We start from the raw sequence: 26,736 nt of genomic DNA, 5'->3' as shown, positions 1-26,736 counted from the left end.
GCCCAAATCAATCAGCACTTCTCAGAATGGGAACTAGCTAATCTGCCACTGTCCCTCGGTGAAGGAGCCATAGGCAAGGATTTTCCTCATCCATGTCTCTCTCTTTTGAACCACAGTGAAAAAGGCTGTAGGATTTCTATTGCTGAGGTATAAAGGACAGATTAGGCAGACATTTGCAAGGTTTTTTTCTGCCTGTGTGGGTTTGATATGTGGTTTCAATTCCAAGTGCAAACTTTAAATCGGAAATTTGAGGAAAAGATCCAAACACCCAAATAAAGGATGCTCTTTTCTATCCTCAATTCCTCTTCTGCAGCAAGAATTTGGAAGCTGTTGGAGCCCAAATCCATTCAGTACTTGTGGGACTTTCTAATTTGCAATGCTGGAAGGCCATTTTCCAGAGTATAGGGCAGAAATTAAAAAGTCTTGGAAAAGCTGATGAGACTTGGAGAGAGCATTCCTTTTCAGAGGAAGTCTGCCTCGTGGCAGATCTGGCTCAGATCTAAGGATTCTGGCAAGGTTTTCCTGGAAATGAGCCCTGCTCTGTGAGCCAGGCAAAGATTCGGCAAAAGTCCTGATCTCAGTTCAAGATATTGAGAGAGAAATAATTCAGCCTCCATGGCCATAACTGTCTCTGATGAATATTTCTGATTAAACTTGGCCAGTTTGAGGCATGAGCTGTTTCTTCCCCCTGATCTCACAAACACATTATTTAACAGCACTGAATCCCCTAAAAACCTGCCAGGACTTTTGATGTGAGGAAAGATCCCCAGGCCACTGAAGCACTGCAAGGGATGTGCTCCTCAGAGTTCCACCACAAAAGCACGCTGTGCTTTCTGAAATGTGATTTTCCAGGGGTGCCGGTCACAGGGCTGAGGGTGGCATTTCTGAGTGTGGCGTTGCTGAGGGTGGCATTGCTGAGGGTGGCATTGATGAGCAAATGGTGGCATTGACGAGGCTGGCATTGATGAGGATGGCGTTGCTGAGGGTGGTGTTGATGAGGATGGTGTTGCTGAGGGCAGCATTGCTGAGGGCGGCATTGCTGAGGGCGACATTGCTGAGGGTGGCGTTGCTGAGGGTGGCGTTGCTGAGGGTGGTGTTGCTAAGGATGGCATTGCTGAGGGTGACATTGCTGAGGACAGTGTTGCTGAGGGTGGTGTTGCTGAGAGTGGCAATGCTGAGGATGGCATTGCTGAGGATGGCATTGCTGAGGATGACATTGCTGAGGGTGGCGTTGCTGAGGGTGGCGTTGCTGAGGGCGGCGTTGATGAGGGTGGTGTTGCTGAGGATGGCATTGCTGAGGGTGGCGTTGCTGAGGGTGGCGTTGCTGAGGGCGGCGTTGCTGAGGGCGGCGTTGCTGAGGGCGGCGTTGATGAGGGTGGTGTTGCTGAGGATGGCAATGCTGAGGATGGCATTGCTGAGGATGGCATTGCTGAGGATGGCATTGCTGAGGGTGGCGTTGCTGAGGGTGGCGTTGCTGAGGGCGGCGTTGATGAGGGTGGTGTTGCTGAGGATGGTGTTGCTGAGGGTGGCATTGATGAGGGTGGTATTGCTGTGCCCAGCCGTGGGGCTGTGGCAGAGAGTTCCTGTGGAAAGCTCCTCACACAGGAGCCCTGTGGCTCATAGCCAGCACCTGCACACAAACACCAAGTCCAAGGGTGACTAAAACATTTGACCCTTTATTCCTAAACATGACAGAAATTAAAGAGTGAGGGATGAGCAAGAGAGCCGAGAGCCGGCGTCTGCCAGGAGCAAGGCCCAACAGGCCCTCACCTCCCCATCCTGTGCAGTAAGTCAATTTTTATTATGTTTTTTAAATTTTTCCTCCAGTGTTTTTAATTATTTGATGATTCACAGCCTCTCTTTTCTCTAATAACTGAGTTTAGGGAAGGAACATTTTTTCACAGCCACACCAGGGCCTGAGGGGAACTCAGGGATCTCCTGCCCCTCAGGGTGAGGCCCTGGTCATACCCAGGGCCAAAAGTGACATTTTTCAGCTCTATCCTTCTTTCACATGGATCTCTAAGTTATAGCAAAACTTGCTAGTCTTGGCAGAGGCAATTCAAACTTGCTCAACTTCTTCCCAACTTGTACACACTGGAGTGTTTCGTACTGATGATAGTCCCATATTCCTGACTAAATTAAAAGGCCACCAAAAATCTGAGAATACCTTTGTTAGTCAAATATGCTTGTCCACAACTATAAAACATGCACAGTTAAATTGTCAGTGGGAAAAAAATGGCTGAAAGGTTGAAATTAACTCTTTTGAAATACTAATTTTCCTGTGGGAAAATCTGAGCCATAATTTATTCTATTAACTCTATGGAATCAACACCTTCAGACATTTCCTGTTTTTTCATGGGGAAGATGGTACCATTATATGGAAGGAGATTGCTTGTTATCACAGATAGTTTAATTAAACTCATAACTTTTTCTAATGTTGGATGTGGCCTAGCATCCAGACTGAGTAGTGTAACAATTTATCATCAGTCTGGACATTTCCAGTAAAATAGCAAATGGTTTATTAAAACCATAATTATTCCTTGGCATTGGAACTGCTATTGTGAAAATGATTATAACAGCTACTGATTTCTGTATTTTAAAAACTTGTAATATTTGTTTCAAAACAAAAATTTTGACAAAACAATTTCCATTAAAAATGTTAGGGTTTTTTTTTCCTATGGTATTGTGGCAATTGTGGTAAAAGGAGTTTTGGTTCTGAGTGTCTGCAGTGTAACCCCAGTTCAGCATAGACCAATTTGTTTCATACAGCTGGAGAAAACAAGATGCCATTCAAATAGAAAATAATATAGTTGGTAAGAGTTTACTAGCTTATACCTTTTCAGTTTTTTTAGCTGGGTAAATTTTTCCTAAATATTTTCTTTCTCTAAGTGTTCTTGTCAGTGTGTATAAAGTCATTTCAGCTTTGATCAAGCTTTTGCTTTAGCTTCAGTCATGTTCCTGTGCAGAGGAGTGCTAAACAAAGTTTTGAACAGAAACCAGTGTGAAGGTGCATAATAATAAAATCAGGTTTCAGAGCCCATGAATCTAGATGTGAAAGCTAAAAATTACAATTTCATTTGCTTAAGGGAAGCACAGATTTCATGTTTAAGGTACCCAAAGTTTTTACATATGCTGTTTTAAAATGAATAGAAGTGTTTCAGGCCTGCTACCATCTGAATGCCATTATTCTGAGGATGTCAATTCTGCAAACATCTCTACCTGCCACTGAATACTGCAGGATTTAGCACATACTGGGACTAGCAGGCACCTGCTGTGAGCTTTAACAACCTTGAATTGCCTTTCTATCAGTAACGTGGTGATTATGTTACCCATACCAAAATTCCCTCTTGACCATATCTTAACAGATAAAAGTGTATTTTGTGCTAACTGGGTGTGATAGCAAAAGTAGTTTTCCCTGTAAGACTGCTCTTCCTTCAGTGAAAATGGAGTATTCATCTAAAAGCATTGCTAGAGAGAAAAACCTTCTGTCATTTCCTCTTTGTGCTTTCAGAGACTGTACATAAATGTAGCTGTAAATGCTTTTATTTTGTGATTTTAAGGAAGGTGATGGCCTAGGTATCTGCACAGAGAGTCTCTGTAGCTCCTTCTGGCTGTCAAGCAGTTAGGGTTTTCCTGGTGCTGCAGCAGTCCTGGGAAGGTGGGATGCTCATGGGATTGCAATGGGAGAAGAAGTTTACCACATTGCTGCAGGAAAACACTTCCTTCTGAAGTTATTCACCAAGTGAATATTATGCAGTAGAGATTGAGAGGACCCCACTTGTCCAGCAGGAACACAGGCAACAGCTGTTAGATTTTCCACTGCTGCTGTGTGGGTGCACGTGCACATAGAGGTCAGTTCCCAGTCTGTCAGGATGCAGGAGTGAGAAGCACTGAGTCATCTGAAGAGACTTTCTCTGAGTTTCTTTAAAAACAGAAAGGGAGGGGAGAGAAAAAATATTGTCCCTAAGTGGTTGCCTGGAATTACTTCTGGTAGGGGCCAGATTGCAATTACAGATGTGCTGAACGCAGTGTCAGCTCTCTTGACAAATTCAGCGTTTGTGCTGCTGTCCACAGTATCTATTTCAGACAGCTTGAGCCATAAAGTGTTCTGGCTGTAAGATTGAGAGCAGGAGCAGAGCCTGCAGATGCTGACAGAGCCTTGGGTTTGTGTTCCTCACGTACACTCACACTGATTGCTGTAATGAGGGGACCAAGTGGTTTTAAAATCAGGGCACCAGCAATTTGCAGTTTTTCTGCAAGCCCTATGCCCTTCCGCAGAAGCAGTAAGAATTGAAGTTTATAACTTCACCTTTGCCACTCATCTGCTCAGTCTTTCTTTACATTCTGAAAGAATAATAATGATCTGAGGACATTATAATTTCACTATTTTCTATCATGTTTTCTAGGCATCCAATTGTTTGATTAGATTTTTTTGACCATTGCTGTGCCTGGAGTAGAGAGTTTTATTCAGCTACTCTGGATGATGCTTTTAGACTTGTGCAGCATGTAGAGATAGCGATCTTGCAGACTATATCTCTTGAATTAGATTGATTAGAATCTCACTGATTCTTATCACTTGGCCTATGTAGCTGAGAGCCTGAAATCTGGCTTCCAAGGGATACTGGTCTCAAGGGATACTCAGAAATGTAGAGGAAAGGTAAGTTTATACTTAGTGATAGCCAGTTAGGGAATTTGAACTAAACCTTGTCAGCATTGTTTATTTGATGTCTTCACAGCTTGTAGGTTTCTGAAAGCCTTTTCTTGCAATTATGGGTGATGCATCCATAGGAAGAAAAAAAGTCTGACTTCATAAAACTTTTTATGTGATATATTTTTTTCCTGAAAGCTGGTTTTAAATCTTAATATGCTTAGAGGAGTAATTCTTTCTTAAAGGTCCCTCAACAATGAGAGGGCTTTTTAGGCCTCCAGAAAACAATCCCCTAAGACCAATTTTCCTGGCTGTGAACTGGTTTCTTAGGAGGAGTTGTACATTCAGACTTGGTGTGCTCCTGTGCCATGCACTTGGTGTGCCTCCTCTGCTCTCCTGCCTTACTCCTGGAATGGTTTGTGCAGAGGAGGATGAGGTTGTGTTTGGTATCAGCCAACAACTCACCTGTTGATGTGAGTTGTTATTGAGCAATAAATAACAACTTAGAGCAAATGCAGCCAGGGTGGAATTGCAGTTGGAAAAAGGGAGTTATTTGAAGGGAAATATCCATCAGAGGTGGAACAGGCCTTTCATCAAAATGTTAATGTTTGAATGCACTCAGAACCTCCAGATGGGCTGGTGCTGCTTCAGATGTCATGGGAAGGATGTGAAAAACAGAGGAGTGTTTTATAGCCTAAGACATGGAAATAGATGAAAAACTAATCTTTACCTGATCTGGCTTTCCTAGGTGTAAAATGGATGTTGGGTAGCTGAGCTGAAGCACACTGTCTGCAGTGGGGTAAGCACAAATGCATGAGCTCAGGAATGCAGATTTCAGACATGACTCCCCATCACCAGGAATGGCGCCTTGGAGTTCTAGTTGTGTGCTTTTCCCCTCTGTGTTGGGATCAGAAATAGTTAAATGAGCTCTACTGCCTCTGAAACTTTCACCAAGCCCTCCGTATGTGAGACTCAGCAGGGCTGAATAACATGGAGGAGCAAGGAAAATGTTCTTATTTCCTTATTAACTCCAGTCAAAGGCTGAAATTAAACTCATACCTGGCAAAGAAGAAAAAACAATTCTAATTCAAAAATAAGTACCTGTAAAGCTTAAAACCACCAAAACACTGGGTTTTTCCCACCTTTTTTGTACAGGGCCATTTGCAAGTTTCACTGCTCTGTTATCCTCAGGTTTGTCATGGTTTCTAGCCTGGACTGGGTTGAAATTTGTGATATGCTGGAGCTGAATTTCCCAGGTCCTTCCTTCAAGTGTTTTACCTAGTGAGATGTATTGTCATATCATGTATACTAACATGTAGAGCCTGACTGAAACTCAGAACATTGTTATTGCAGACATTTAGATATTTAGGATGTAATTAGAAATATGTGCTAAAGTTTAATGATGTCAATGGCTTGTTATAATGGTCTGTATGGGTAGGGATGTGAAATAAAACATGTAGACTAAAAATTTTGGTTGAAAACTGCCTTACAAACAGCAGTTATTTATGAGCATCTTGCTAATGCCTCATTTACCCACAAAGTTACTTCACTTCATGGGGGCCTGTATGGTGCTGAGCTTTGAATTGATGATTAAAACAGTGTTGATAAGACACAAATGTTTTAACCACTGCTGGACTGTGCTTGACTCAACGTCTTCTGTTTCTCACAGTGGTTTTTGGTGCCTGGCAAAAAAGGGACTTGAGATAAGGATGAATTTTCATGAATGTGTTCATCTGCATCTCTGATTTCTACACTCAATTAGTAGAGTTCAGGGATAAGAAAGTGGGAAAGCCCAGCAGCAGAGTTCTATCACTGGATTACATTAGGGTTATCTATTGGAGCTGGGAAGAGGAGTGGCCCCACAGCTGTCTGGGTTGGGATATTAAAGCCCCAAAAGTAGGTGTAGCTTGTGTTTAGCAAATGGGCATAAATAACCTGTCCCCAGACGCTGCCATTAGTACCTGGGGGACTCCTGGTGGCCATGGCTCTCTTGCCCTGCAGCACTGACAGTGCCTTGCTCCTGGCCCTTGCCTGCTGGTGGCCCTCCTGATATGACTGAGAAACAGAGAGGAGATTTTCCCCAGAAGCTCTGTTAGACGTGCCTTTACTCACTTGCCTCAAGGCATTCACCTGAATTGTGAACACCTGTTAAAGGTAAAATGCTTTTCTTCATATGACATCTTCTAAGTAATGGCACCTTTGTGAAGAAAGCATTGAAATAGGATCACAAGGCTGCAGAGATGCACAATGAACATACCAAAGCTTTGTGCAAAATGGATGGTTGTGAGGAAAAAGTCTCACTGCTGGAAGTATAAAATTTAAAAAAATGCTTGTTATTTCCCTGAAGAAGCCTGATATGAATCATCTCGTTGATATTCTAATGGACTTATATGGTACAAATATTCTGATTAAATCAGAAAAAGCATAATGACATCGTCATCAGATACATTTTTGTTCTTTTTAAATTCACCCATCTATCAAAAATGCTCAGTGAAATACTAGAAGGGCACTCACTGGTTGCAAAACAGATTCATTTCAAATTCTAATGGACAGGAATTGATCTAATCATCACATCAGGATTCTTGGAGAATTAAAAATGCAACCAAAACCCACTCAGAAGTCAAATGTTTTGGTTTTTTGGGCACTGATTGCTACAAAATATGGAGAGAAATCTTTTTACTTGCTCTGATTTTAAGATAGCTGTCTACATGTCAACTGTTTGCATAAAAAATCCCCCCAGCTTCTTCCTTGTAGAAAAGCTGTTCTCTCCTTGCTCTAGCCTTTAGAGCATTTTGCTCTAGTTAGAAAAAACAAGCTTCACAGAAACCATATGCTATATGAAGCTAGAACAGATTATGGCCTGTCTTGGATGAATGCAAAATTTCAGAGCATTAGTGCTGGTTTGGGACCCGAACAGGGGCTCACCAGGGAATCCCTGGGACCTGGGATTTGGTCCCTGTGCTCTGATTGCTGCTGAAGCACTCTGTGAGTGGGAAGTGCCTGGGAAGTGTCTGTGGAGCAAAGGTCTTCAATAGTCTTCATCCTGCTTTCTACAGGGTGCCCTGATATTATACACAGTAGATGGGATTTTTGGAAACTTCCTCTCCTTCCTTCCCTGCTCTCTGGCCTGTCTCAGCCTCAAGCCACCTCAGTCTGTTTCCTCAATCTAAAATGCTTTTTTTTTTGCATTCCTGTGAAGTTAGCCTTGGCTCCCTCAGACCCTTTCCTCCCAACAACCTCTTTCTGCCAGGGAGATTCTCACACATTTTCACATGTTGCCTACAACCTGCCCAGTGGGTCCTTCTCTCTGCTCTCCTAAGCTGCCCAGGGTTGCTGGTGGACCTGCCTTGTCCTGCAGAGATGTTGCAGAGTGGCCTCCTGGTGAGCCAGCTCCTCCCTTGGGACACATCCAAGCTTGCCATCAACAAGCTGAGCTGAGGTGAAAGGGGAGATTTCCAGCATGTGTGTGTGTGAAAAGCAGTGGAAAGGGAAGCAGGCAGCAGTTGAATAAAATCAAACTCTTTGTGGTTCCCTTCTCACATCTGTGAATGCCTCAAAATATCACTGAACTTTATTCCCTCATGGCAATGCTGCAGAGCTGCTGACAAAATCTGTTTTCATTTTTCAAACTGCTCTTTTAAATGCTGTGGAGAGCAGCAAACTGGTGCATGGTTGGCATCATCCTTTCTGCTGCACTCTGGTAACTCTGCTTGGCCATGATATGGCCACATGCCCACCAGAACTAATGAAAGTTCCCATTCCTATCTCATCCATAAATGCATGGAGTTCACCTGTGTAGTTTCAGGCCTGTACCCTTGTTAGTCTTATCTTCCCCCTCCTTCAATGCCTGTTGCACTCATTTGCAATTACATTGCATACAACTAATGCAATTACTTTGCAAAACAGATTAGTATCTAACACCTGCTCTACTTCTAATTTAAATAACTGCCTTAAAATTATTCATGAGGACAGTAATTTGCTGATGCCTCTCTTAGGGCTAATCCTTGCTTTGGCAGTACAGGTAACAGTGCCTGGTTGTGTGTTTGCTTTTTTCCTTAGTGCCATCCTTTCAGTTACTTATACCTTTGTCCATCTCCTAATCCTTAGACACATTTTGTTTAGGAATATTTCAGCTGAAATTGTTGAATCACAACAAAGTGTGGTATGTTTTTGATACTAAGAATGCTCTTACAACAATTTTTAGCGGTGTTAGCAGACTTTTTGGTCATTTGCAGGCAACAGGGAACTGAAAGGGTCAACGTTTTACATGAAGAGATCTAACCCCAGTCAGTAGCAGGGGTGGTGCTGAAGCAAATCCCAGCTCAATCACAAACCTTCCCAGGATTTCAGTGAATTGATTTGTGCAGTGGGGTACCTGGCTCCACTTCTGCTGTCCCAGCTCTAGGATTTATCTGACAATATCTGAGCATGTATAAAGTCACATAATAAAAGATGCAAAAAGTTTGCATGAATAGGGATAAATTTTCACTAAATTAGCAAGAAACATGTCTGCAACATTATTCTGCTCCCTTAACCAATGTTCCTCTGCCTCTCTGAAAGCATGAAAACAGAAGAAGCTCTCAGCTAAGCATAGAAAAACATTGAATAGTGCTAAGGAAGAAAGGATACATTTTTTTCAGTCTTACTTTCATCATGTCCACTTGGCATCGGTTCTGAAATATTAAATGTTCATGCTGTACAGATGTTGTGTTACAGGAACAAACCAGATTAGAGCTCCTCCTTAATTATAGACTATAATTCTAGCGTTGATGTTCTTGAAGAATATACATTTATGATAATTAAAGCTCAGAAAAAATCTCCATAGTGAGAGTTTTCATCTTCACACCAGACATGATTTTGCAAGTTGCACCAATCATTTCTGGATATGCTTTTGGAAATGGCTGTGTAAGATGCAATTTTTCTTCTACTTGTAGCAATTTGGAGTAAAACAAAGTGCTGCCACTTAAATTTTTTCTGTGCCCTTTTACTGAGCTTAGGCCATTTCAAATGACATTTTCCAGGTAGCATGGGAACAAATCATCAGCAGGGCAGTCATGTTTAGCTGCTCATTAATGAAATCAGTGTTCTGAAGCATGAATTGGCAGAATGAACAAAACTAAAGCAATTACCAGACTCTCTGCAGAAGCGTGTAGAAAATTGAGGGTCTCATTTAAATTGTTAACATCTTACCAGTACTAGATTTCAACCCAAGAAACAATTAATTTGATCATCTGCATACATACTAATTATAATAATGATGAAACAGTTGAGAATGGACTTCTCATTTGATGGGAAAAGGAGATAGGAAAGTAAGGTAATATGCAGCTGCCAGTGCATTGAATTCCTTTCCCTCTTGAGCATCACTTGCCCCTCATGGTATGAGGGAGAGGAGCAAGGGAAGGACACACAGGAGATGCCGCAGGGCTGCACTGGGGCTGTGCCTCAGTCACTGTCACTGGTGGTGCTCCCAGAGCATCAGGGTCATGAGCCTTTCCCACATGGGGGAATTTCCTGCTCACCAGCTACCAGCCCAAAGAGAGCGGGGTTGGCATTACTAATGTCTCACACCACACCAGCCAAGTCATTAATTTTCTGATTAACAGCAGTTCTTACAAAAAGAGACTAAACTGTGCATTGCTCTAAACATAAATCTAATGCAGTGGCACTAAATTGGGTAGGAGCAAGTAAAACAGCCCAACTGAAGCTCATACCTTGCTAACTGGCCATTTAGATAGGCAGGCCATAACTTCTGAGCAGCCTGAAATAAATCTGTGGTGTGTAAAGTTTCCAAAATGCCTACATTATCTATTGCTTAATCAGTGGTTGTGTAAGAAATCACTGTGGTTATCGGAGCATAGGAAACAGCTTTACTGCTTCCATTAGAAGTACCATTATGCTATAGCAACACATTATCTTCATAAATCATTTGTACTGGGAATATATTTGTCAGGTTTCAAACAGGTTGTGTAATTATCACATAATTTTATTTCAAGGGTTCATAACAGGGAATTAGATATGACATTTGGTAATATAAACAGTGCACTTGACTCGAATAGCAGTTAGCCATAAATGTTTAAAGAACTTGGCTCTAAAGGATTTTTATAAAGATTTGACAGCAGGTTCTCAGAATTCATATTGTGCATATAACATGTAAAAGGGCAGCTTGTGAGACATGGGAGCAGTGAGGGTCCAAATGCTGTGAAGTGAGCACAAGTGCTTTGCAGTGTGTCAGAGCTGCCAATGTGTTGTCCACAACACTTCTAGAGGAAATAGTTATGAAGAAAAAAGAAACCTAGGAAAAGTTAGAACACTAATAAAACTTCCAATATTTGTTATAGAGAACCTCTTAAATGGGGAAGGTTCAGAAATGTGAGAGGTAATGGACCGGTAGCACAGCATCAGTGTTAATGATGTCTGTCAATGTGCTAATTTTCCTTTGTACCTGGAACGTGTTTTGAGAAATACATCACTGATGTTGCCAAAGATCTAGTGATTTGTCATGTTTAGCTGTATGACATGTGCTGTGAAACTGAGCAGTGCCCAGAATCTTTTCTGCTTGAGTATTAGGAACTCCAGTATATTACAGAGCTCTAATATGTCCTGTAATTTCACTTATTTCCTGAAGTTTAGAAGGCTGATTTCATAATGACTCAATTTGGTCTTCTGCAAAGTGAATGTGAAATCCTCTGCCTCCTGTGGGTGCCCAGAGAAACCAAACTAAGCAAAGTCTTCTGATAACTACAGTGTAAATGCAGTCTTGTTTTCACAATGCAGCAATGCTCTGTGGCAGGCTGACAAAAGAAAAGTTATGTCTGGAAACAGCAAGCACCTTCCCCAGCTCCCAGGCCAACTATAAGGCTGGAAATCCACACATTACCAAGCACATCCTGCTTTCTGATGATTGTATTTCATTGCTAAGTCAGGATGTACAATCTTTCCAAAGTAAATTTCCTCATCTTATTCTCCCAGTAGTCCTTTAAATCCGTGATCCATAACCAGGGAGCTGCTATCTCTGAAACTGATATGTTTTTCTGAAATGTTATGATGAATTGGGTACTTTTTTAATAATCCTAAAGTAGAGATGGATATCAAAGCAGAGATCTGTTGTTGGACTGAACCCACTGGAGTGATAGCAGGGTGCAAAAAAATGGCCATTATTAAGCCTTTTTCTAGATAAGTTTTGTTTGCAAATTCTGGCCTTCACACTTCTGAACTGTTTGGTCCTGCACTAATTTCCCATACCCCTCGGCATTTACAATTTAAATAGTATTGACCTAAATTTTTACTAGTGTTTTATGGAATACAACTCAAACAGAAAAGGCTTTTCATCCTTTACCTTTAGAGAGATTTGAATACCTTAAGTTTTGATAAAAGAGTAGTGCATTGAGTAGCTGAATATTCCAAAGACAGACATTTGAGGAGAGGGAACTTTGGCAGTGGTGCTCTGGACTATTTGCTTTTCACTCTGTCCCAACCTTATCTTAGCTGGTCTTATCTTGCAGGACGGGATTCCTGCTGCTGTATGCTGCATGTGGCATAGGATGCATATGGAAATACTGGGAAGTGCACACATCTCTCACTGCCTCTGAATTTAGGCATTATTTTGGCAGCTTTTGTTATTCAGAAATGCAGATCATAGCTGGCTGCTGCTGAGGCTTTTGGTAGTTGTTTACCCTAGGCAACTTGTTTTTACTTCTGTCACTGTCAATTACTGCAAAATCCATTATCTTTGTGATTAGCAAGTGGGCTTTATTTCCATCCAAAGGCTGTGGCAAGGAACTTGAGGGCTTAGCAAATTGGGTTGATTACAGAGGTGACACGTGGGTGATGTCCTTGACACCAATATACAGATTGTGATACTGCCAAGCCCTTTATGTCTGATTTACTGAACAAAAGTCTTTTGAGAAATGGTGTATCCTGAAGGCACTACAACTTGCATTTTTAATGTATGGCTTCAATCACCTCTCTGGAAAGATGGTTAGTATTTTATTTTTAAAAAGCAAGTAATAGACAATTTGATGGCACGAGTTTTAAGTGAAATTGCTGCAGGCTAATGAGAAACAAGCTATGGCTGCATAAGTCTATATGGCTGGTCATTCTATATTTTCAAACTTCTATTGCATTTAATTTTGCATAAAATTACATAGTAGTTAGTAATCCTCTGTCTTCCAGGAATAACCAGGGGGCAAAAGTAACTCATGAAACCAAGTGTTTAAAAGCAGTGAATTCAGAAAAAGCTTGACAGCCCTAATTAAGGGATTCAACAAATAAAACTACTGTAATAAAAAATGTGTAGTAACATACAAATGAGATCACAAACAGTATCTGTCCTGGGAATCTAAAATGTGAAGAAAAAACTAGTGGTTGGATCTCACTACAACTTCTACAATATTCTTAATTAATACCAGCCTGATAGAGATAAGCCTTTCCCAAACTCATGGAAAGTCTTTATTCAGTGCACTCCGTGTGTGTGGAAGATCAGACAGCTGCAGAAGCTGAGCTGGGTAGCACTGCCAACCTCTTGGCCCTGGTAGAGTGGGAGCTGTGGGAGACATAAACTCAAGGCAAGAACAAAAGTGAGGACATCATGTCTGGTCACTCTGACTGCTCTGACAAGAGAAGATGTAACAAGATCTTGATAACCAAAGAGATTGTGTTGCTACGGGAACAGGGGCAAAGGGGTCCGAGTGGAAAATTTTGTACAGAACGTAGAGAACTATAAATGCCGGTGACCAATGTAATCAACTGGCTTTGCCTGTGCAGCACGGTCTGTGTCTCTCAATCCCCACATATGTGAGCTGCAGTGTGGGGGCAGGGAAAAATATTACAGTCCTGAACCTTTCCTTTGTTACCTAACCAGAGAGGAAGTACTTGGGTTACCACTACACAAAATTGGTGTTTCCACCCGTTTTCGAATTGAAACGGCCCCCTCATTCCATCATGCCTAGGGTGGATCCACCTGAATGCTGTCCCTGTTTCCAATGTGCCAGCTGTTGTTTCAGACTGCCCTTGCTGCCCACCAAATGGCAGAACCACGCTAATCCCATCCCCTGGGCAACAGCAGCTCAGTCAGGTATGAGATGGTCCCCGCGTCTGAAGCTGCTTGAGTGTGGAGGGGGCTTTTCCCCAGCTCCTCCTGTCCTTCTGCTACAAGCTTTAGCCCATGCTGACTCACATTCTGACAAACACAGCTCTGTTTGGAGAGCAGCCAGCCCAAGGAACCAGAGCCAGGGTCAGCCATGGTGGGAAGGTCCTGTGAGCAGCACTTAGCTGGTGAGGATGAGAGAAGGGAACCAGTTTTGTGTCAAACTTGGTTATGCTGGGTCACTAAAATGGATTGTGTCTCTTCTGTCTGACATGTGTGGAGCTATAACACTCCACATTCTGCAGTGCTTCTTATCCTGCTTTACTTCCAAGTATTTAGCAAACCACAGGCAGGATTTTGTAGTGTATAGGAGGCAAAGGACAGAAAGAGCAGCCTAGGGAGAAGGATTAAAATGTCTTTGAGTGTTCAGCCACTCTCTGATTATTCACTGTGGCAGGGCTGTGTGTCTTGGGCCACCACTGCCCCCTGAGAGCAGAGCTTCAGAAGCTGCTCACTCCTGCCACGGCCTTTCCAGCAGCTGCATTCCCAGCACATCCCTGGGTTACAGTTTGTTAGAGAGTGGCCTGTGAAGAGCCTCTGTAGAGCTTGTGTTAGGGCTGCTCTGAGCAACCCAGTCCTTTTATGTGTTATTCAGAGACTACCTGAGAATGTCAAAGAGCTTGCCTTTTCTAAGTATGCACAGTGCATAAATAATGCATGTCCCTGTGCAGCAGAGCTGGGGAAAATGTTTGCAGGACTTCAGGACCTGAGGGATATTGGTATGAAAGACACAAACCTATACATTTAATTGTAGTGTTTTGCTTTAGTTTTTACTGATTTTGACGTACATGGAGAGCAGGGAACTTTAATATCTGCATTATTTTGGCCTTGCTGGGAAAGATCAATATTTTATGTATTTACTTGAGTTACTTTATAAAAAAATCCAGCACCATGCATGCCTTGGAAAAATCTCTGAAATCCAATAAAGAGTAGACCTTTATTAATTCTTCTTTAATCCTACCCTAAATCAAATACCTCTCGACAAACAAATGCATCAAAATAGTTCCCAAAATTGCTGTTCAGTTTCCCACTGCTCTAGTCTGTTTCAGGGCAGTGGTGTAAATCTACATTTGGCCTTAAAGTGCCAAGTCGCCAAGAGTGCCTTGAAGGTTTATTAGTCTCTGGTTCATAAGGGAGTGAGTAAATATAAATTTCAAATGTCAAGGAGAACATTTGGCTTTTTTCATACTAAAAATGCTCAGTTGATGAGCTCGACTGCAGCCCCAGCAGTTAAGCTGCCAGGAAATAGAGAGGTGTGAGGGTAAGCTAGGGCTTTGATAAAACTAAAATCTTGAGTCATTTGGGAACATGCAAGAGACAGACTCATACTTCTTATCAGGAAACAGACTCATATTTCTTATCAGGTGGGCTATCAAGTTCTCTAAGGCCAGTCCTGCAGGATTTAATATAGACTGGTTTTAAGACACTAAAGGCCCATGTGTTTATTTTGCTTCATCTTCCTTTGTGAGAAGAGGTGCCAGGCCTTCAGCTGGGAGCAACTTGCCTTGGCTATGGTAGCCACTTTGTTTCCCAGCAACAATTGAGACCATATCAAAAGCTCAAGAGGCATTTTTTAACTTGTCTTTTAGAAATGGGCAGGGCCTGATTTCCCTTATTACCAGGATAAGGTCATCTAGCAGCCTGTCTGTGCCATGGAAAAGCTATTAAGTGGATTAGCAAGGGTTAGGAAAGCACTGGATCTCACTAAAACTTCTACAATATTAATTAAAACTAGAGTATACTCAGCCTAATCTTAACTCATATTTACTTTGGTGCTTTCATTTAGAAGGATAATAAGAGAGATGTGCAGGAATATTTAGTTTGCAAAGAAGACTGAGTTGTGTTATCATAGCAATGACAATGCAAGGGACAATGGCAAGGGAGTAAGAACAACATTGCCTGAGTGGCAGAGGATGCTCTGGAAAAACAAGGGGTTTTGTCTCTGATTGGGGGTGAATTTTTGAGCCTAGATTTGCTAAAACATTTTTGGCAAGTGCTGGAATAAAGAAATCTTGATGTTGCCTTTGCATATTTTCAGCCTTGCAAGAAGGCTGTGTAGCTGTGCCTGCCCAGCCCCAGGCAGCTGCTGGGCACTCCCAGCCTCTGGTGGGCACAAGGGGCAGCTAACACTGGGCTGGGATATTTCTCCTCTCACATTGTGTGCTACAAGCAGGAAGCCACAGTGGGACGAGCAAGTTCCTGCACCACCCATGCAGGAGGCAATGGGGATGGGTAGAGAACAAGTTTTGGTGTCCCTACTTCCTTGTGTCCACTCTACTAACAGCAGAGGTGTAAAACCCCATCTTTTCTCTTGACCTGCCTCTTACAGAAACTGAGTAATTGCAGGTAAATGTCCATGAAAGCTCTGTCAACAATCATACAGGAATTTAAATAAGAAAATACTGAATAACTTTTTCCAGAAAAGAATTCTCTCTAGTAAATGACAGAGCTAGTATTAAAGAACAAGTTTTTGTCAGATTGCACAGTTATACACCCAAAGATATTTTGTTCATAATTATGAACTATCATTACCTCATTTCTCTTATTTGCATTTAGAGACACAGTTTGGACCCAGGGCTTACTCAGGTGTTTGGGACATGGACTTCCTGTTAAAAGAAATATTTTTGGCAAATTTTACTCTCCTTTGATTGTGGTCCTGGTAATAGAGGAGGTTCCTCAGAATGGGAAATTGGAGGAGTATGTTCCCCCATTTCTTGCTGTGCCTTTACCCAAGCATGTGAAACTTTGTCACAGACTAAGGCAGGTTTTACAGAAGCACTTTGTAACACTGTAAAAACTGCTGCAGTGTTTGGTCTGGATACCTCCCATAGGACTTCAGGCATTGAAGTGGAATGTTGAAAATCTGAAAAGTCACCACAGACCAGAGGGAAGAGAGATTGCAGTGACTACACTGACATTGTTGGGGTTTTAACTGGCCCTCAAACATTACATGAGCCTCTTCCACAATGACAAGAAGTCTTCTCAATTACTGCAGAGGCAGTAATTGATATCAAAGCTGACATCGTGTGTACAGCAGCCCCCACACAGTGTCTCAGTGCCATTTTTCCCCTCCAGTGATGATGGTGATGATGAGAGGCCCAGTGCAATTCGAAGGAACATCTTTGCTTTGTGGGACCTGATATTTCTTTTAAAAGATGATTTTTACAGGTACAGTCTTGTGCCACATACCCAGAGAATGCAATATAAGCTGTCTGTAGGGTTTTCTTTCTCTTACATAGTAATATGTATTTAGAAGAACTTGCCTCAGTGAAGGTAGAAGAATATTGTATAAATATGTTTATCAAAATAAACTATACAGATAAAAATACCCAGAATATTTCTTATAACTACATTGACTCAAAAAATAAAAAGCTTTTGGGTGTATTTGTTTTGAAGCAGATAGGAGTAAACAGACTAAAAGCTTTTATTGACTCAGTCTATACGAAGAGTTGGTAATGCAAAAATTGAACAGATTGCTCAGGGATGTATAATACAATAGAATTGTGTTCAAAATACATCTTGAAGAGAAAAAGGTATAAAGATATAAAATTATGGAGGAAGATGAAACTTTAAATGATGGCAGCTTTTTACAAGAAGCAGTTTATGCTGAATTTCTACTCATCTAATGATAGATATTCTCACATTGGAGTCTCTGTTTTTGCACTGCCTGCACTGTTGCTGGAAAACAAGCCCTTCCACAAACACTGGGAGGGGAAAAACATAATTATGAGATTCAGATGAATTATGCCATAGAATTTATGGAAATACTTATTAAATTTAGAAATTAATCAAGTTTGTAAATGGTTAAAATTTATTTCCTAAAATCATCCATAGTTTATTGGTGAGATGGAATTGGACAGCAAGTTTTGGAAGTTGTATGTCTGATGCTGGCACAATAGCACCAACAGTGCATGTTTGCAACTGAAGAAAAACCATTACAATATTTATCCAGTCAAATGTTTCATCTGATTAGTGCTAATCAAGCCAGCAAGTGGGAATTAGTAACATGTGGTTAAAAGGTTATAAAATTTCATTTAGAATGAAATGCATCCAGAAAATACATCAAAAGAAATACTGAGATTTAGTTTGTGAGAAAGCTTGCAGCAAATAATTAATTTCTTATACACTTAATTTTCTCTTTCTACAAACAATTTTCTCTTTCTCAAAACATTTTGGAGTCTTTGTCTCTATCAGTGCACTAAATTAAGCTGTATTTTGCACCACTGAGACATTTCTTCTGGAAAAGGAGTTCTTTTGGGCTGTTGCTTTTCTATCCAGGGTTTTTGTAGCTTTGCAAAAGTTGTTGGAGCTCCTCCTGCACTCCTGTGCAGATTGACTCCCCTGCAAGCAGCTGCATTACTGAATGACTCAATCTCTGAAAACAGTGGGTTTTTTTGTAAATGTTTCTTAAATTACCTGGCAAAACACAAAGATGAATAAGAGGTGAGTGAGGCACATACCTTTTATTCCTGCAGTGAAAGCAGCTGGTTATAGATTTAAGAAAATGAGGAGCTGTGTTTTGCTTCTCAGTCCCTGTTACTACAGAGTAAATGACTCCATCCAATTAAAGTGTAATGTGTTGACTTTATTATGTGATGGCAGATTGTGCTTATGCTCTAACAACCACTGTAGCTCACCAGAAAATAGGTGTGCTCAAAGCATGATAATGCTTTTTTCAAACCAACAGTGCAAGTAAAGTCTCTTTCTCACTGTGCATATTATGGGGAATGACTTAAAAGCCTCTTGCCCTCAGCTGCCTGTGCTCACATTGCCTCCAGTAGGAGCTTTGCCATTGACTTCACAGGCAGCAGGCAGAGGTCAACAGCAAGGGACTCCAAAGTGACATCTCTGTGACACCAAGGGGCACTTGGGGCCAGGACAGTGTCACTGCTGAGCCTTGGATGGGGCTTCACAAGGAGCTGGCTCAGTTCCCTGCTCTGGGGAAGATTTGTCTCCTGCTCCTTGCTCGGGATTAAGTTCTCTGTCAAGTGGGGTTAAGGCTTTTTCCTCTCATCTGTGTGTCTGTACTAAGACCATGCTCTGAAGTGGTGTTACTGTGTCTATGTGAGTTGCTGGATCTTTTTTCCCAGGTGTGACAGAGGCTTGGTTGTAACATACAGTGCTCTTAAGCCCAACTAATCAAAGCATCCATCTTCAGAAATCTCTAAAGTTCTCCAAATATAAACCTATGTCTCTATGGTGCACATTAAAATTGAAGACGTCATGGATCCTGTTCACAGATATGTGCTCAGTTACTGTGTGAGTGCGCCACTTCCTGAATTTGATAACATGCACTGTACTTCATCAGATAATGAAGTTGCATCTGCAATTTATAAAAGCGAGTACTTGAAAGAAACTAATTTCTGCAGTTGTTTAAATACAAATTAATTTTGATCAGATAATTGGCTTTAAAAAGTACCTCTTGGAGATAGCGTATGAGTCCAAGTGGGTACTCCCTCATCCAAGTGGATACCCACTCATCCAAATCTCTGCAGTATAATCAGACCAGAAACTTCCATATATGTCAAGATTTTATCCTGCTACCTGAATGCCATTGCAAATATTTCCCAAATTCATTGGATATTTGCATGAAGCTGGAAGAAAATATCTTCAAAAGAACAGTTTCAAAGCCAGATTTTTCTCTTTCTCTTGCTAATCAATACACAATCTTGTTCTCAAATCAGAGCTAAAACCCCAGCAGAAGTTCAAAAGGAATAGTCATGGTGTGTAGAAGAAGGATTCAGCCCTGTGAGAGGCGCAGAGGCTTTGATGGGAACTGTGGGAGCACTCTGCTGCAGAATATTACCTTCTCTCATGTCTGTCTTAAACTGCTCATGCTTCCTCACAAAACAGGCCATCCCCCTGTCAGGGTGCAGGCATTTTATCTCTGTCAGCAAGTGCTACAGCAGGATCTGAGTGTCAGGAAAGTGGGGGATGTGAAACCATCCCATTAAGCTGCAGGTTGGGAGCATGGATTGTCACTCATGCCTGTCCGAGCACCATCACCAGAGTTGGGGTTTCTCTGCTGAGGGAAATTTGGCTTGAGGGAATTATTGTATTGACTCTGTGGGCCAGTGAAGACTGGGGAATACACCAGCAGCTGATGAGGTGCTGGTTTAGCTGGGGGCCTGCACTCCTGTTTGCTGTACCAGGAATCAGCCAGGAATGGGAGCAGGAGCTGCAGGTGCCACTGGGGTCTGTGCCATCACCCAGCACCTGGCAGGACAGATCTCTGCTCCTCTGTGTGGCTGCTCTGCACAAAGCTTTAGAAATCTGGGCCTCTTCCTCTAAGGGGGCTGACAGAAACAAATGTTTAACCTCTGTTTGATTCTTAGGCTTACTGCAGACTGATTTATGTGTATTGTCTTGTGTAGGGAAGCTTTTTAGAAACTTTCAAGAAATCTTCTTAGTGGTATAACTGGTATTCACTAAGCTAGACAAATTTAGGAATCAAGTTCTTAATGTAGATTCATGCCACTAAAGTTGTTTTAAATTTTTTTTATTCAAGTGTTGTGTTTGAAAAGATCTATGAGATATAAATTATCGTAACTCCAATTCAAAAACAAAGTCCAAAATTAATTTATTATATGTTCTGCTCCTAGGTGGTTTAGTTAAGTAAACTTTCATTATTTCAGCTACTGTAATATCTGAATGGAACTTGTAAGACATTATGTATTCATGACTTTGTTTTAAATATATGACCAGCAACTTATTAATATTTCTGTGTTGAAATGTACTTAATCACTTGTGTTGCATTATGAATCACCCTGTTCTTTCCTGCAAGTTTCCATGGCAGAGAAGGATGCTTAGGGACTACTAATGGAACTAGGAGATGCAAAAAGTCAGAGTACAGAGCATTTCTTCAAATTTTGCACAGATTCAAATGAAATATTCTCTATTCCTTCCAGGTCATTAGTTTAAAAGGTCCTTAAGTTAGGATAACTGTGTTAGTCAAGAGAAGGCTGTATTAAGCAATTTGAAAATTGAATTTTTTATCAGTTTTATGAAGATTGCTTCAAGGGTGTGGAAGCCTTCATGGGGAAATAGAAGTAGCTGGAGATGAAATGAGTGCTAACATGTCTGCTTCCTGGCTTTACCTTAGCAATTTTATAATTGGCAAGGAACACAAAATCACTTTTCAGCTGTAAATCAGCATCTTTGAAAAAAGCCCTGGGACAGTACGATGGGTTACAGTTATTCTGTACTGTACTAATGGAAAACAGAACACTAAGTTAATTGAAAGAGCAATCGTGCTGTATTTCTGAAAAGTCAAGATAAAATAATTTTTCATACTGAAAGGGGAAATAAGGAATATTTCTGGCATTCGACACAGTCAAGCTTTTATCTGGGGTTCTGCTGACATCAATCTTTGCTCACAGGCTGCTAAGGTGCTTTCAGAGCTTACCCTGAGTTTCCCATGAGGGAGGTTTCTGAGCTCCAAGGGGGCTTTGCTGGGAGGGAGGAAAGGAGAGCAGCAAAGGAGAGCAGCAGTTCTGCTCTCAGCTCAGCTGCAGAACCACTGCAGGTGCAGGCTCAGTCTCAGGAATCGCTGAGACCCTGCTGCAGCCTGCAGGGCACAGGGAAGGCTCTGCTGCCCCAGGGCTGCCCCTCAGCCAGGCTGGCCAACACTTCTGAAAGAAGAATTTCACCCCCTATTGTTGCTCCTGTTACATAAAAGGTTTGTTTCCTGTTTCTCCCAAAACACATTGTTTGGTTTAGTTATTGTGCCTGCTCTGTTTGATTCTTCCACCTGCTTTTCCTTTCTGGGCATGTTAGTTTCCTTCATGTGACTTTGGTTTATGCAGCCTTAGAAACCAATGCCTCAATGAGCTACTGTTCCCCTCTGTGCTGGCTTCAGAGGGTTAGTTTGGGAACTGGCACTGCAGAATTTGCAGGAGTAATGCAGCACAATATTTAATAATTTATTTAATCAGCAGATCTATTCTGGTGCATTTTGAACTCTCCCTGGTTTAAACCTATGATATTAAAGGTTTTGAAAAACAAAGTGGGGCAGGATTCATGTACAATCTAGGAAGAAGTGCTGCTGGTTTTCTTGGACTCAGAACAAAGCAGGCTCTCTTCTTTTCATGGTGGGCTCTAGCTAATTCTTCATTCTCAACAGAGCATCAGATTCACTTTGAGAACATTAAATACAGCTCAGACCAAAGCTGTTTCTCTGAGACCTTTCCAGAAGAAGCACTTCTGTGTTATATACAGGTGTATGAGGCCTGGCATATCCCAAGTGAGTTCAGAGTTTGCAGTCTGCTTAATTAAAAGTGGTGGTATGAATGTTGAGGGAGCAAACAGGAAGAAATAAAACTAAAAGAAAAAAGGTGGGATTGAGCATAACCAGTTGAAAACATTTTCTTAGTAGCTATAACTGTTAAGATTTTCAAGACCACTTGTGTGCTTTGAACATTTTAAACATTGAGCAAGCTGGCATAACTGCAAACCTAAACATTCTGTCTGGCTTTGAGGATGCTGAACCTTTGATTGTCACAGAGGCGCAGCTCATAGAAGAACAGTGATTAAAAATGTTGGGTTTTTTCTCTTTTTGATATTTAAATAAAGAAGTGGTTGGTTTTGCTACTGACACATGAAAAATATTTCAGGTTTCTAAATTGAAAATATGGTTTTGGGGAAGTATTAATATATTTATGGGAGAGCTGTTTCAGTGCCAGGCAATGTTTCAGCACTCAGCTGATTTCTCTGTGTAGAAAACAGGCTTCTTAGTTCTGTTTCAACACTGAAGTTTTCCATCCTTGTGGGAAGTTGTGCCTTCCACCTGCACCTGCTGCCATTTTGTTTTCCTCCTCCAAGAGAAGCATCAAGAGCTAATTCATGTTAACATTTGAGGAGTGCCATAATGAAGCCCTTATAGGCACATTCTGCTTAAATTTTAAAGGTTGTGTCTACTGGAATATCTGTAAGAGATTGAACTGCCATGCAACAAATTCTAAACATCACTTTGAGAATGATTTCTAAATTAGTGTTAATGTTTCCTTGTGGCTGCTAGATGAGTTTTCATTTGAGCTCATAAAAAGTACTGCTTTCTCAGTATTGCTACCTGTGGATTTAACTTCTGATTTCAAAGACTTTCTTGCTTAACCCTGAGGAATTTTTCTTTCCTTCCCAAACAGGAGTTGCAAGAGCAGGAACACTGGATGTTTTCTCCAGAGAAAACAGATTGAAGCAAAAAAATAAAGCACAAAATGTGCTCATATTTAAAATGGTTTCTCTGTAATGGTCTTACAGATGAGTGTACATGTCATATTTTTATGTGCAGAATACATGTATTTATATACTTGTATAGCATTGTATACTAAATTGGGGCTTTAGAGGTAAAAATCTCTAAAAATAAAGCTATAGAAAAAAGATTCTTGATGCACAGCTGTTCCATCTGTGTCTGACAAGGGAACCTTTCTGAGGTGCCTGAATAACATGCAGGTTTGTATGGGCCCACTTTAACACTATATATAATATTTAATACTTATACATGTGTGTCTATATATATATATATATATATATATACAAACATATTATCATGCAAAATGTGTACTTACTCCTGTAGTTTGGTATATGACAGACCTTCCTTGGGGTGGATTTCCACATCTGCTTCTGAAGTACAGTTTCTGAAAGTCAGAATTCTCTTGGAAAAGTACAAAAATAATGCTAGCAACTGAAGATGAAAACCTTTTCATAGCTTCAGAATTTTCTCAGATTTTTTACCCTCCTTGTTAGTGTGATCATCAGTGATCTATGACAGAAATTTCTGATGTGTGTTTTCTTCACAATCCAGAGTGCTTAGTAAATGCTCTTATCTTTAAGATTCAGGCAGAAGAAAATACCCCAGTACAGAAATCTGATAAGAAACTGATCCTTGAAGTTCACAATGCCAAAGGCAGCATTTGATGAGAGGTTTTTTCCTTTTGCTGGTTATTGGCTGACACTGAATAAATACTCTGCATGTGCCATTTGCAGCTCAACAGTAGATTAATGTTCAGAGCAATAGAAATTTGACTGGGAAAGAGAATTTGATTGCTCACCCTACAAGAGATCCCACTGCTAGAGCTCAATGTAGCCTGAACCACCATGGGCTTAGGTTTGAAAACTATCACTCCTTTCCAGGAATCTCCTTTAGTTTTACCCCCTCTCCCTGGAAATTTAACCAGGCTTTCCTACTCTAAGGCTGGCAAGCAGAAAAAAGAGAAGGCAGCTGTGTAGTTACTACCAGCAGGAAAAAGAAAAATCAAGTATTGAAGTTCTTGTGAGAAACCTGGTCTTGGAAGGTTTTTCCTCACTGCTTAAGTGTCAAAGGGTTTGGAAAACGAGAGAAACATCAGACTTAAAACTTTAATGTCTCTTTCATCCTGTTGACTGAGGAAGCCAAAGACAGTTGAGTGTTTCTTGCTCAATGCTCATGCTTAGGATACTAGCCAGGAAGAAAAAAAGTGGAAAATTTTGGACTGACTCAATAAAGAGGCAATATTAGCAAACCATTGGAAGTTCTTATACAGGGTTTCTATCCTCTCCTTGGAGAGGTCTTGTTACTTTTCTAGTTTAAGAGACATTGAAGACATGGATTTATACTTCCTTCCTATCCCAAACTAGCTTACATTTTTAAGCTATTTGACATAAAATCAAAGGTTTTTTGGACTATAGAAAATAACTTTGTTGCCTACTTTGTAGTTTAGACTTTGATACCTTTTGGTAAGCTGCTGGATTTTTCTTTTTCTTCTTGGACTTCTCACTCATAGAAACAGAAAGTACTGAGAATGTGAAATAGTCTGGAAATGTTTGCTCTTCCATCAAGAAACACAACATGTCCTTTCAAAGCTTAATTGAGCAGCACAAAGCTAATTAGCTGTCCAAAGACAGGGCATTTAATGCACAATCCAGCATTAATTTGTTCTACAGACTGAGCTTATCTCATATATAACTGCCTTTGCCCTGTGGCTTTCCAAACAGCTGCAATATAAAAAAAAGACTGATAACTCTGTCATGTAAATGTTGCTTGCTTCCTTCACTTGTGCATAAAATATTGAACTGCATGTGAATTGTAACTGGAAAGTTTTCATGGTCACAATGAAAAAATAATTTGTATTTTTATTCCCTTCTTGCTGGGAATAATGTTATCACTCTGGGAAGCAAAAGCCATCATTTGAGGTTTGTGCTTGATTATCATTTACAACCTGTTAACCTAATGTGTAATTTAGATGGTATATTGAATAAATAGTTTCACAGCTTTTTGTGGGTAGTAAATAATTGCCTTATCGCTTCCTCTTTATTGTAAAATTCCTAAGTATATTTGTTAAGCTATTAAAACACAGAGGAATTGCTGCAGTTTATATGAAGGAAATTTTATGTTGTTAATGTTTGAAGCGTACAGCATCGTTTTCAGAGGCTATTTAACAAATTCTCTCCCTTCTCCATCTCCAGTAAAAAAGTCATGATTTTCATAGGATTTGCAATGAATGTGTTCATGAAGGATGACTTTTCATGCCCAAATGCTAAAGCCTATATTGCTACTCTTGGTGTCTTGCTGAATTCATTGTTCTACAAATGTTTGCAATCAATTTCCCCTTTTCTTAATACCAGTTGATTCTTTTTTTCATTACACTGTTTCTTGAAAGGCCCCTTAGGAAAGAAGTTTTGACCCTTTTTGCAGAGATAAATGTACCTGGTCCTTAAAATATATTTGCAGTAAGGGTATTTTTCCCTAAAAGATTTTCTTTGGCCATCCATGTCAAAGAATTTGGAGGTGCTCATATGGGACCCTGGGCTTTCCCCAGGTTCTGATGAAATCTCAGGAATGAGCCTCCAGCATAAATTCCCTTTTAGGATGAGTCCTAAAGGGCAAAAGAACAGAGCTGATGTGTGCTTGGGCTGCCAGAGACTGGAGTAGGGAAGGAGAACATGAAAGAGGGAAGGAATGAGAGAAAAAAATGATTTCAGGATGGCTGGAAGAGACAACTGTCAGTAAGAGAACTTTTGCCAGTGAAGTGAGATGTGACTTCCCAAAATTTAAAACTAATCCATATCATTTCTCTTGCCTATAAAATTTTTTTCATGCAACCCTTTCTCACAGATGGCTTGTTCTAATGCTCCATCCTGCCTGGTGCCTGGGAATGAGTGGATATTAATCCACTCCCTGTGAGCCTGCTGCCCTGCTGTTGAATGTCCTGTGTATTCTCTCTGACATCCCCTCTGGCCCATGTGTCTTTATTCTCTACTCTGTGGAGTCCCTTAACTGCATCCTCCTTAGCCTCGAGTTGGTCAGGTGTGTGTGGAAATAAAAAGGAAGGAAATCACATCATTATTTGCTCATATAAATTGGTTTCTCAGTGTAGACTAACAGAGTGCCAGTGATTTATAAAGGTTATATATCAAGGAAAGAGATAATGGAAAGATATTTTCCATTTTCAAACTTTAAGCAAGAAAAAAAAAGAGACAACCCTATGAATTTTATTGCTAGGTCATAATTTATCTTCCTTGTAGTTAACATATCTATATTTAAAGAAGCCAGTATTGAATTTCAGGGTTTATAGGAAGTTGTGGGTACTGTCCTTTCAACATCAGCTTGCAGTTGCACATCTGGATGAGGTTTCTGGGGCAGGCAGCATTCAGCTGGTGAGGGCTTCTCAGCACTGTCTCATTCTGCACTCTGCTTCCTCCATCCCAAGGTGAAGGAGCTTCCCATGGGTTCTGCTTCCCTCTCCACCCTGCTTCAACTGGGGAAGTGTCTTCCCTTCTCCTGAAGGACATCAATGATGATCCCATCACCAAATAGCCATTGAGCAAATATAAAAGAGAATTTTTACCCAGGTGAAAGATGGAGGATGACTGATCACCTTCTCAGGATATCAGGTGGGAATACAATAAGTCTATCCACAAATCAGTTTTTTCCAGGAAAATGACCTCCAGTTCATACACTGATATTTCT

The 26,736-nt window shown here is 40.9% G+C and overlaps 1 protein-coding gene across 1 annotated transcript in view; it reads right to left on the bottom strand.

Moving 5' to 3' along the window:
* Nucleotides 1-861: 861 nt before the first annotated feature.
* The window catches only part of LOC131560784 (uncharacterized protein in mobD 3'region), a 77,112-nt gene continuing 51,237 nt past the window's right edge, over nucleotides 862-26,736 (bottom strand). The window contains exon 2 of the mRNA XM_058809736.1: nucleotides 862-1,610. Coding sequence (XP_058665719.1) covers nucleotides 862-1,610 — 749 coding nt within the window. The remainder of the gene's footprint in view (nucleotides 1,611-26,736) is intronic.

This window comes from Ammospiza caudacuta, chromosome 8, assembly GCF_027887145.1.
Source record: "Ammospiza caudacuta isolate bAmmCau1 chromosome 8, bAmmCau1.pri, whole genome shotgun sequence".
In the NCBI taxonomy this organism is placed as follows: Eukaryota; Metazoa; Chordata; class Aves; order Passeriformes; family Passerellidae; genus Ammospiza; species Ammospiza caudacuta.
Note: the sequence above shows the minus strand (reverse complement) of the source record. Positions and strands in the feature narration are given on the sequence as shown.